At 35.5% G+C, this 13,341-nt stretch overlaps 1 protein-coding gene across 1 annotated transcript in view; it reads left to right on the forward strand.

Annotated features, from left to right (window-relative positions):
• ROBO1 (roundabout guidance receptor 1) overlaps positions 1 to 13,341 on the forward strand; it is a 507,959-nt gene that overhangs the window by 173,312 nt on the left and 321,306 nt on the right. Inside the window, exon 2 of the mRNA XM_047100460.1 lies at positions 3,889 to 4,215. Coding sequence (XP_046956416.1) covers positions 3,889 to 4,215 — 327 coding nt within the window. The remainder of the gene's footprint in view (positions 1 to 3,888; positions 4,216 to 13,341) is intronic.

The following is a 13,341-nucleotide window of genomic DNA, read 5'->3' on the forward strand; positions in this document are numbered from 1 at the left end:
CCATTTTATTGCTGAAACTCTTTTACTGAAAACTGCCGTGCTAACATTCCGGGGAAAGCTGAGGCCTGTGTTCTCCGTTCCCAGAAGTCACACTAGCTGTGGCCCAGCTATACGGGACTGCAGGTTACGGACACAGAGAGTCTTGAGCTCCACTGTACTTCAGTGGAGTCTGGGTAATCTCCAGGTTCTGTAATTGGCTGTTAATTCCTCAGTACACTGTCCCTAGACAGTTTTATTCTTTCCCATGGTTTCAGTCTCCAGATTGACTCTCATCTATGGCTCAAGCTGAGATTCTTTTCTGAGGTCCAACTTGGATATTCACTTGCCACCTTGTCATCTCCATTTGGATATTCAAGAAGTACTCCAGGCTCCTCTGTCCTTCCTCTCACCAGATTTCACTGTTTTATTCCCCACCTTCATTGGGATTGCCCTTCACCCACTGCTCTGATCACAAACTTGGAATCTCTCTACCTTGTGCTTCCTCTCCATCCTGTGCATTGTTCAATTCTGTTTTATCCCTTATTGCCAATGATCAGGCGCTGTTGATTTTGTAACTATCTCTAGATTCTTTCTTCTGTTTTCTGCTCTGTCAAAGTCCAAGTTTTCAGAATTTAATTGTTTGAAGAGAACAAAATTTCCTGACCAATGACCTCCTAATTTAGCCTGCTATAGTCCAGTTTCATACTACCAGTAGTGAGCTCTTTAAAAACAAACTTCGGGGCGCCCGGGTGGCTCAGTTGGTTAAGCGTCGGACTTCAGTTCGGGTCATGATCTCGTGGTCTGTGAGTTCAAGTCCCACATAGGGCTCTGTGCTTATGGTTCAGAGCCTGGAGCCTGCTTCAGATTCTGTGTCTCCTTCTCTCTCTGCTACTCCCCTGCTCATGCTCTGTCTCTCTCTGTCTCTCAAAAATAAATAAACGTTAAAAAATTAAAAAAAAATAGAAAAAAAACCAAACTTGACTGTGCCTAAAATAATTAAATGTTTTGTTGCCTTCAGGTAGATTCCAGAACTTTGGCTTGATACACAAAGCCCACCACATTATTGCTTCTGACTACTTCTTCAGGCACGTACTTGCTAATCTCTGACATGCACCTTATACTTAGGCCATACAAACTCCCTGAAGGTCCCACAAGTGTATCATGTTTTTTTGTAGCTGTGCCTCCGGGTGAAATCATCTCCTTTCTTTTATTCTTGACTTACTCTTCAAGACTCATCTCAAATTTTATGTGTCAGGATGCCTTCTCTTCCTTGCTCAGGCAGTTCTAAGTGTCCCCTCTTTGTTTTTTCATAGCAAATTATACATCTCTATTTCCTATCTGAAATGAACTTTCAGAATTTAAAATAAAGATATGCTTTATTAATTAAATATATATTACCCCAGTAGTTGATTCTCATTTGCATCCACCCTTCATAATTACAGTCAAAGTCAAGGCTGGTAATATATTATAATGTTTTATTTTCTGAAATTTTCTAGCATTTGCAATTGAGTAATCTAAAATCTAACTTAAATTTCATTTGACTTCAGTATAGCCTTTGTGAGAGGATATGAGTTGCCAAGTTATTTTTTCCCCATGTTGCTGGTTTATTTCTTCCTCCTTTAGAACCCGGTTTCATTTAAAGAATTTATGGTATGTCGTATACCGTGCATTGAACTAAAGCTGTTTCTCAATATTTCAGATTGCAAAACTATTACTCAGTATTTCAGATGATCCTTTTTGTTATTTCAGGATTGATATAAGCAGATGCTCTTTTAATTTCATCATTCATTTGATCATTTCATTGAGAAAATAATATTAATTGTAGTAATTACAAATTAGAGATGTACGTCAGCCCATGCAGAGTCTACGAAAGGTTGAATAGTATGGATATGGTTACAATTTAAAAAATAAAATCTTTAATGTCTCTTCACAGAATACATGATTATTAAGCCTCAGATCATTCCATTCAAATAGGTCTTCTCCATCAGCCCTTCATTCATTTTTTTTTCATTTATTCAACACATATTTATTGAGTACCTACGGTGTGCTCAGCACTCTGCCAGGCGTAAGAGAAACAACCATGAGCAAAATCAGACCCATAGATCTTATAGACTAATGGGAAAGATGGTATTCAAAGCATCAAACAAGAAAATTCAAATTGTAATTCTGATCATTCTTACCAACCTTAACTATATAGTGGTGTTTAGGTTTATAAAAGGGTCATTTAATTTTTGTGGTAAGATCAGGGAGGACAGAGATTTGAAAGGAAAGTGGATATTAACTAGGGTAAGATCATTTCCAACACAGACCCTGCGGCAGGTGTAGGCCTGTGGCAGAAGAAATCACAATGTGTTTGTAAAGTAACACAAGGTGGAGAAAAGCAGAGAAAGAAGTGGAACAGGAAGAGTCTGGAGAGCCAGATAGGGGAATGAGCACACTCTTGTAGATCTTGTTAAAGACTTTATCTTAAGAGCAGTGAGTTTATTTTAAGAGCCCCTGAAGTAGGGGAGAACCCAGATTGTATTTGCATTTCAAAGCCTTCATCTGGCTACACTGAAGTGAAGCTATTTAAGAGCTTTCCTAAATCCTGGTGGGAATTGATAGTAGTTTGATCTGGGTTGGTAGCTGGCTGTGGAGACGGAGAGGAATAGATTGATTTAAGAAATAGGGGAAAGAAAGGGAGGTGTCAAGGAAGCCTGGTTTCTACTTTGCATTATTCATTGAGATTGGATGACTAGATAAGATCAAGGTTTGGGGCTCAATTAAATTAAGCCTTGGGCTGTTGCATTTGAGAAATCTTTAAGAAATTTACATATTAAATCTTTCCGCGGCAGCAATATGGTAGGAATATTAAAAAATATGAATCTTTATCCCTGTTTCAAAAGTTATAATCTCATTGGGAAAAAATAAAGTACAGACACAGGAAATATTTAAATGATATGTACACTCAGGACTTCACTTATTAAGTAATCCATAAGGTACAGAATGTAGGCCCTCACCCAGGGTCCTTTTTCATTTTATGTTAAATTTAATTATTTAAACTCAGTTATATAACATTTCATCTTTGAAGTATATTAAATATTAACATATAATTATTGGTACCTAATGAAATTCATTCAAATTCTGGGAAAGTGTACACACATGCATACTTTTATTATTTAGGAAGATATAAAAATCTATATAGAGAGTAGTTTCATCATGTATTTGAATATGGATTTCACTAGTGTACTGAATAGTTTTTTTAAAGTGTTGATTGATGTTAGTTACAAAGGAGATTCTCAGAATCCATACAATTATTTGTAATGCTCTACAATTCTCTCACACATTCCTCTGCAGAAAACAGGCACAGAATGTGGTCTGTACAGACAGGATGATGGGTTCTGAAAGCATTTGTGGTCAAGGGATTTGAAGAGCAGACAGAATTTGTCCAGGCAAAATTGAAGCAAGAGCACTTTCTAAGTGGAGGGCCAACAGGATTCAAGAATTGGAAGATGTGCTTAAGGCGGACAACAGAAGGATTAATTAGTAAATAGGGATGGCAGGGTAGTCAGTATCATCCCCTGTTTACATAGTAGTGCTTAAGCCTAGGCTTTTATTTTTTTATTTTTTTTTATAAATTTCTTTTTTAATGTTTATTCATTTTTGAGAGACAGAGAGAGACAGAGCATGAGCGGGGAAGGGGCAGAGAGAGAGGGAGACGCAGAATCTGAAGCAGGCTCCAGGCTCTGAGCTGTCAGCTCAGAGCCCGACGCCGGGCTCGAACTCACGAACTGTGAGATCATGACCTGAGCCGAAGTCGGGCACTCAACCGACTGAGCCACCCAGGCGCCCCAAGCCTAGGCTTTTGAACTAAGTTCCGTAACTGTTTCCAAGTGGTAATATGAAGATATTTCATCACTTCTTCTGCAGGCTCCCGTCTTCGTCAGGAAGATTTTCCACCTCGCATTGTTGAACACCCTTCGGACCTAATTGTGTCAAAAGGAGAACCTGCAACTTTGAACTGTAAAGCTGAAGGCCGCCCCACACCCACTATCGAATGGTACAAAGGGGGGGAGAGAGTGGAGACGGACAAAGATGACCCTCGATCACACCGAATGTTGCTGCCAAGTGGATCTTTATTTTTCTTACGTATAGTACATGGACGAAAAAGCAGGCCTGATGAAGGGGTCTACGTCTGTGTAGCAAGGAATTACCTCGGAGAGGCCGTGAGCCATAATGCATCGCTGGAGGTGGCTAGTAAGTAAAATGGGCTTTTACAGCGGGAATGGTACATTGGGATCATTTGCCTGGAGAATGGTAATAAAAAGTCAAATCTGTATCCCAGGCTTTACCTGAGGAAAATTTCTAGCTTTCTATTTGAATACGATCCTCTACCTATTTAATTTTTTCATAGTTTTCATTGTAACTGGTTATTCAAGCTAAATTGGGATTTGCCCATAGTTGTTGAACCATTTTATTTTTAATTTGGAGCTGCTTTCTGTTGAACATTTTCACTGAAATCGATTTAGTTCTTCTCCTTTGTTGCTTTTAAATATATTGAATATCCGTATGTTTCTCTAAAAAGAATAGCATGGGGTATTTTTCACTTGTCTTCATTTGGAGAAATACTTTCAACTGGTGGTATAGATAAGGTTTTAAACTGTTTCTAATTCTTAGAAATATATTATACTTCTGGTAAACTATAGCTAGAGAAATGTATGTATGTGCCTCATTCTTTATTATCTCGGCTGTTGTAGTGCACTGTGGGAGGAAAACCCGTGTATGTCATCCTTAGGTAGTTAATGGTTTAGTTTATATGCATAAATACCAAATGTAGCTCATTTGCAATGACCTCAAAAAGGATCTGTTGACTAATGATTAAGTTGTTATATATCTAGAGTCTAAGTGTGTAATATGTTTGAATGCAAATTGGGCTTCTCTTATTTCCAATAAACATTTAAGAGGTAGGCAGAGGATTTCATTTCCTTGAAAGAATCATTCTGTGTATGCGTGTGTGTATGTATATATATATATATATATATATATATATATATACACATATATATACATGTATATACACACACACATATATAAATATATATACACATATATATGCATATATATATATATATATATATATATGAATTACATAGGGATTGGCTGGAAAGACAGATGAAATTTAGATCTCTAATTCACTTTACATAAAATTACAGGTGAACCTGAATACATAACTATATGTAAATTTATATATAATATTTTTCAAGATGATTGATGTTTTGATATAATTTATGTTCAGAATTTTAATTATATAATCAGTTTCATAATCTCTGACATTATCTCCATTATTCAACTAGAACTTGAATATATAGATCCACAGATAATTACACAGTTATACAAAGAATTTTGAAACAGATTTTACAACTTAATCAGATTATTAATGTGGAATCAGCTCCCAAGAATTTAGATGAGTTGATCACACTCAGAACTGTGTAGTACTTACAATGAGACAATGCCAAAGATGTCTAATATGAGCATAAAATTTAATTAGCTAAAAATGCAAATAACCATTGAAGACTATGTCAGCACTAGCCATTCACATTTTTAAAACATTTACTTGAAACTCAAGTTTATATTTCTCTGTTCACATTTACTTCATCATAAACTTATGTACGTTCTCTTATTGCCTTGATTCCCAGTGAAAATCTTAGAACTACATCGATGAGATGTATAAAAGTTGTAATCATAGTAGCAGGCTATTTTGTTTTCTTTTTTTTCTTTTTCTCTTTTTCTTTATCCCAACTTTAAATGTAGCACAGGCAAAAGAAGTTTAAATGTTTTTATAAAAGGATGTACATATTTTGATAAAGTCATCTTTGAGGTTATGATATTAATACCTTTCTAACTTCTGACACGTTTATATTTAGAATGCTTATTCTCTGTGGAGATAAAATTAAGTTAACATTTGAAAACAAATTTAGAGAATCCCAAAAAATGATGTAGATGACCTAGGCCAACTCTAATTCTTGGTAGTTAAGAAACTGAAGACTGGAGGGAAAAACAGAGTCATTGTTTATTCCCTGAAATTATAATTCCTTATAAATGAAGTGTATACCAATAGATATATAAAAGATCATCTTGTGTTTCTGTGTTATTTCTTACTCTACTTAAATTCTGATTATTGCCAGAATTTTTAGAAAAGGTTACACTTAAATAGAATGTCTAAATGCTTACCTTCTAGATCTTGCCTTTCTTTCTTTTTTTTTAAATTATTGTTTTTAATGTTTATTTATTTTTGAGAGAGAGAGAGAAAGTCAACAGGTAGGGGCAGAGAGAGGGAGACACAGAATCTGAAGCAGGATCCAGGGTCTGAGCTGTCAGCACAGAGCACAATTAAGGGCTCGAACTCATGAACTGTGAGATCATGACCTGAGCTGAATTCCAACACTTAACCAACTGAGTCACCCAGCCGCCCTTAGATCTTTTTTTTTTTTCAAAACTCCTTTAGTTTTACTTCAGATGATCAAGATACCCTTAAAGCACTGGAGTTTAGAGAGCTGTGTTTTTCTAATCTGGCTTTTGTGTAGCTATTTTAAAAGACATTATTAGTTTCCAGTTAAATTCTTTTTTTCTAAGCAAGACGTTCCATTAATTTGTGAGTCCATTCTGGGAAATACTCTTCCAGTCTTAGTCAACAAATACACCATCATGGAAGTGAAACCAGATATAAGATCATTATATAACTTTTACCAGTAAAATATTCAAATACATAGTCCCTGAATGCATAAGTCACAAATTTTAGTGTGATACACCAAAATGTTTCAAGCTCCAGAGAAAAAAGAATATTATAATTTACTGAGTAAAATTTAAAGTACTTTAAACAATGCTTTAAGATCATACTCAGTAACAATTCATGTATGTATAAAGCCAGAATGTATAGATAGTGTATATTTAGCAAATATATTTGGATATTAATAAAGACAGTTTGATAGCAAAGATTTTTATTAGTGGTAATAATTATTCTAAACCCTGAAAAAAGTTTGAGTAGTGTTTGCTATCAACAGTTTTTATACTTGTTTAATTGCATTAATTAAAAGCATATTTTTATTTGGATAAATTGTATTATTTGGTTACATAAGTTACATGGGGAAAAATTAAGTGCTCTGAGTTAAAATAGATTTTGTGTATTTAAAAAATTTGGAAACTTATTTTGTAAACTCAGGCTTTAGTGCACTACAAATAGATATGTAGTAACTTAGTTCACATATATTTCAGTTATTTATTTTAGGCGATGGTTACTGCTAATTCACCATTCTAAAATATGTTTGCGTCCTAAAATGGAAGGTAGGCTTTTGTATGTTACATAAACCAGGTTGTGTAGGGGTAGGGGGTTGGTTGGAGGAGGGGAGGTCTGGGGAACCATAGGTCATATTGCTTGTAGGTTAAATCTGTAAGGTACAGTTTTACTTTGGTTTTATATTTTCTTGGAGAATATTACTACTTTTTTTTTTTTTATTTTCCTAGTTTTGGTACCAGAAGTTCAATAACTATTCTTATTTTTCCGAAAGACAAAGACACAGGAAGGCAAAGATTGCATCTAATTTCTTAGTGATCCTGTAGCCCAAAGTAATAGCATTAACAAAAGTGTCTGTGGGCAACACAGGTTTCACAGCACAGTTGTTGGTAATGCTTTTAAAAACATTTATTTTTTTGTGTTTCGTTTGCCTTTAAACCAAGTTTTACAGCTGTAACAACAACTGGATTTCTTGGTTCCTAACAATTGTCAATCTCTCAAACTTTGAAAAAAAAAAAGATATTGAATGCCATTTAAAATCTTCATTTCTGTAAAGAAAAGATAACAATTGTCTTTTGTGTTTTTAATATTTATTGACATTTACATAATGCCCCAAAAGGATTGCATTTATTATTTAATAGGATCGTTTATTTTTATTTTCTTAATTTACAAGCCAATTATAATCTGGTTAGACCCAGTGAAAAGCATTGGCCAGACTTTTGGTGCCTATCCTTGCCATGTAGTAAAAGCTGTATTCCTTCCTTGTCCTTGAAAAATCACTTTCAATGCAATTAAAAAGTCACCTCACACAATTAATATTCTAAAAATTCGAATGGTAAGAAATGTATGATGGTCCTTACACCTAAAGTTTCCTGAAACTTTTGGAAGTTTATCTCTGTACAGGAAAAGAATTTTTTATTCACAGTTGTATTTTTTTTAATTTAGTTTTTAATTCTTACATTTCTTTGCAAACCAAGAATGATATATCATGATGGAGACATTAAGTTGGAAAATTAAGGAGATATTGATGCTTGCTGTTTGTAAGATTTCTGAAAACTTTATCAAATTCAGTTTCAAACGAGGCTTTCTAAAAGGGGCTTGCAAGCAGTATTTTCTTGCCTGCCTTGTATTAACTCTATTCAAGAGTCTACTAACTGTTTAGGAAAATATTTTATGGGCCCATTCTTCAATACCCGCCATTATCACTCACTAAATTTAGAACTCCATTCTATGCCTGGCACAAATTGATAGCCCAATTCTTAGACACAACTTATATTTCATAAGTAATTTGATCTTGGGTAATTGCATTGAATTTTAAGGAAAATTAATTTGAACCTTGACCCTCATGCTTTCCATCGTGGAACGTGGCCCTCTACGTCATCTGCCAAGCAGTGCACAGCCAGCATATGGCTATTTGTTTCCTATTTAAGCTGTTTTCTCTTGAGGAAAAGAAATTCCCTTCAGACCAGGCAGACATCTGCTCGCTGTCTTAGCAGCAAAACCAGGGAACTATCTTTCCTGAAAAAAAAAAAATCATTTTGTCAAATTAATCAAAGATTAAGTCTTCCCAGATTTTATTAACTGGGGTACATTTTAATAGTAATTAATTTGAGGTGAATGTTTATATCTTGAGGTAATATTTTCCCATGACTTTCAATATATCATCATCTTTTGTTTTTATTATTATTAAATGGTACTGCTTAAAATGATTTAGATTTTGACTTCTCCAATTTTCCTCCTTTGGGTAAAATGACAACTGAATTGACCATGCATGCTAAGTAGTCATGTGTTTACCTAGGTACAATAGTATGTATTCCCAAACTCTGGACCTTGGAAGATGGAAGGATTACTCCTAGAGGTGAAATGGTTCAGATGAGCAGGTAGAAGTAGAATATGCCATTATATTTTAAAATATTGATTGATTGAGTGTGTGTGTGCACACACACACAATATGACCTCTATTATGGTCAAACACTGGAATTATTTATACACTTTATATACGTGCGCGTGCGCGCGCACACACACACACACACACACACACACACACTGTTCCCTGATAGACTTTTATCTTTGAAGCTGAATTTGCTGTATATTGCATCTTTAATTGGGGCGCCTGGGTGGCTCAGTCAGTTAACCGTCCGACTCTTGATTTCATCTCAGGTCATGATCTCGGTTTCGTGGGTTTGACCCCCACATTGGGCTCCATGCTGACAGGGTGGGGCCTACTCAGGAGTCTCTCCTCCTCTCACTTCTCATCCCCGTGCACTCTCTCTTTCAAAATCAATAAATAAAAACATAAAAAAAAATCTTTGTTTCCTCTACTTAATTTGTTTTGTTTTTTTAACTTGCCATTTTCAGGTGTTTCACCACATTCTAAAACCTTTTTTATATCTTATTTTTGTTTTCATTATTCAAAGAAAGAATGTTAAAGAGTCATTTAGTTTCATGAGTTTGTAATCTTTTACTTTCTGGCCCACTTATATTCTGAAATGAACTGATTCTTTGTTCCAGAATTGATTCATGATTCAATGAAATTATGCATATAAAGTATAGCACAGGGACTATCACATAATTAGAAAACATAAATTATAAATCGTAAATGTAATTGTTGGTGCTATTATTTTCATTACCTTTTTTCTCTTTACCTCATTATTGTCAGTTACCTAGATTCTTTTTATATAAAGGGGATCTGGATGCTTCTGAAAAATGGACTCACTTCATTTTAAATTTAATGACATATGTGTTGGGGCACCTTGGTGGCTCAGTTGGTTGAGTGCCTGACTCTCTGTTTTGGCTCAGGTCTTGATACCAGGGTCATGAGATTGAGCCTTGCATCAGGCTCTGTGCTTAGAATGGAGCCTGCTTAGAATTCTCTCTCTCTCTCTCTCTCTCTCTCTCTCTCTCTCTCACTCTCACTCTCACTTCCTCTCCCCTTCTTCCTTGCTCACACACTCTCTCTCAAATAAAATAAAATAAAATAAATAAAATAAAATAAAAATGTGTGTTAACATACTAAAATGTAAGTACAATGCTTCAGGAATTAAATTGTCTTAAATTAATTTCTGGTTGAGTATGAAATGTGTTGAATATATTAAATTCCACCTTGAGTTGAAATCCATGGTATGAGAAATTGACCCTTACCTTTGAATCCTCAGTGCTAATGCAGGACATTCAATAGTGTTGACTGAAATCATTTTTGTTGCAGCGACAAATGGAAAAATTCACTTTTATAACTTTTACAGTTGGGATAACATTCATGTATTTCCTAATGTATATATTTATTCACTTAAATAAAGAGGCAGTATTGCTAAATTCTGTGACATTTTTATGTTTACTTAAAGACCTGAGTGTTTACTGTCAATCAGAATATATTCTTTTGTTGTTGCCTGTCTAAGCTTGTGCTGCTATAACAAGAACGCCACGTACTGAGTGGCTTGTGCAACACACATTTGTTTCTCACAGTTCTGGAGGCTGGGAGGTGGAGATCCGGTGCCAGCATGGTCAGGTTCTGGTGAGAGTTCTTTTCTCAGTTTCTCACATGGTAGAGAGAAAGCTCTGGTCTCTTTACCCTGTGCAAGGACACCAGTCCCATGCTGAGGTCTCCACCTCCATGAACCATCAAATGCAAATTACCGTCAGAAGTAATACGCTTACAGAGATCATTTTTACAAAACTTTGGAAACTTGTGTTTCATTTTTTATTACAGAACACTTTAAAAAATACATACGTGTTCTTGTAATATCATTACTGACAGTTAGCTACTGTTGAACGTTGGGGAGGTATCCTTTTAGATATCCTAAGGTCCCTATATATTCTCTGGGGAAGACTACTCCCTATTTACTAATATTCGGTCTTTGGTAGCCAAAAAAGGCATTGGATATGTTGGAACGCATATCTGTGTAATAAAGACGAATTGGAAAAGTTAGCTCTCTAGGTTGGATCTGACCAGAGAGCTTTCTTCTGCTGAATATTACTAGATACACCATCCTGGACAAGATTCAATCCAGTAATCACGGGGTTAGGGGTTACATATACCGTTACCAGTCTCATGAGCCACTCCTTTTATTTTCTCAAAAACTTGATTGCGTTCATACGTGCTGAAAAGTACTAAGATGATTTTTTCAACACTAGTTGATACTTAGATATAAAAGCCCCTTGAGGCTCCCAGAAAATCAATTCAGTATTTAGTTATTTATGAGAAATTCTTGGCAGTGTCTCCTCCTATCAAGAGTTCTGTCTGTAAAAAATATTAAAAGAACAAGCTAGATCTGGTTACCTCTCCAATGTTATCATATCATTCCTCCTTTTAATCATCCTAATTTACTTAAGACTTAAATGCTAGAAGTCTTTCCCACATACACAGACCAATTTGAGAATCATTTGTATGTATTTTAAAACTAGTGACAAATTTAACAAAACATACCTAAACCTTTTTAGTATGCTTAATTTTAATTAATACAATATAAGTTATCTTAAACTGTCATTAATTATCAATTAAAATTTTTTTGTGTCCGGCTAGAATAAATTATTATTGCATGTTTCGGGGGGGGCATAAAAGTTCTCTGTTTCTTTGTTACCCAAAGTGGGCATTAAAAATGTTTTTAAACAGAAATTAAATAAATATGTGAATACCAAAATATAGTTTATCCAAAAAATGGTGTTTTTTCTTTAAGTTTATTTATTCATTTTGAGAGAGTGTGCCCTGTGTAAGTTCATGTGGGAATGGGGGAGGGGCAGAGAGAGAGAGAGAGAGAGAGAGAGAGAGAGAGAATCCTAAGCAGGCACAACACTGTCAGCATGGGGCCTGATATAGGGCTCAAATGCACAAACCATGAGATCATGACCTGAGTGGAAATCGAGAGCATGATGCTTAACCCACTGAGCCAGCCAGGTACCCCCAAAAATGTGTTTTTTCTTTTTTTCAAAAATAAGTCTGTCTTGGCTTTCTGCTTAGTTATAATTATTCAGTGGTGAACAAAAAGGAAATGGTTTCTACCTTTATGGAAATTACAGTATAATGGGGAGAGGGGAGGAGGACAGTAAATAAGCAACTAGCATACAAATAATTTCACTGTTAAAATTGTGACAGGTGCCAAGAAGAATTGGGGTCAAGCTGAGAAATGAAATACAAGTAGATGTTACTAAGACACAGAGCAAAAGAAAAATAATTTCGGATAGAAAGAACAGTACATCCAAAAAGCCATGAGAAATGATAGACTTGGGCATAGTTGAGAAAATGAAAGATGGGTAGTATGGCATATGAGTAAGGGAGACAGCTAGGAGCTAGGTGGGATCTAGATCATACAGGGTCCTGTAACCAGGTTAATAATGTTGTATTATATGTTCAGTGCAATGAGAGCCACAGAAGGTTTTTGGGCAATGGTGGAGGTGACATGATCTAATTTATGCTTAAAAAATGTCTTTCGTGTGATACTTGAGTGCTATATGCGTAGAGAATGAGTTGCACAATGATGGGGGAAGACCAATTAGGAAGCTCCTGCAATGTCCAAGCAGAAGATGATGTCAGTGAAGGTTCTGGTAGTCATGGAGATGCAGAGAAAAGCAAGGATTAGATTTGAAGATTGAAGATTTGGCTTAATTCTGAAGGGTGAGATCAGAGAAGCTGAAATTTTGCATGAAATACAATTATTGGAGATGGCAAAGTCAAGGTCAAGTCTATGACCATGCAGATGGGATTGAGAGTTTGGATTATGTTGTTATCCTAATAGTAATTCGGTATGCTGCAGCCCATCACAATCCCCCAAATTGTATTTTCTCAGCCTGAAATAGGTTTACCTTACTGTTTCACTGGTCACTATCTTACAGTCATGTCAAGCATCACTTCCTTTGGAGGTGGGTGCCCAAGTGCCTAGCACCATTCTTGGCACATCGCAAGTGAAGTTATCTAAGGTGTAATTCAGCAACATTTTATTACATGCGTGATAAACATGATAAAGTGTCATAATGCTGCTTTAAGGAACAGTCTAATCTATGCTTTTCACTTATTCTCTGCACAATTTCTTTGTGAACTCAAGCAGTCCACATGATCTCCAATTCTCCTGTGAAAGCACAGTACCTAAAATTCAATCATC

Source organism: Lynx rufus, unplaced genomic scaffold, assembly GCF_022079265.1.
Source record: "Lynx rufus isolate CCGP_SWC_20201006 ecotype Redwood Valley unplaced genomic scaffold, mLynRuf1.p SCAF_5, whole genome shotgun sequence".
Classification (NCBI taxonomy): domain Eukaryota; kingdom Metazoa; phylum Chordata; class Mammalia; order Carnivora; family Felidae; genus Lynx; species Lynx rufus.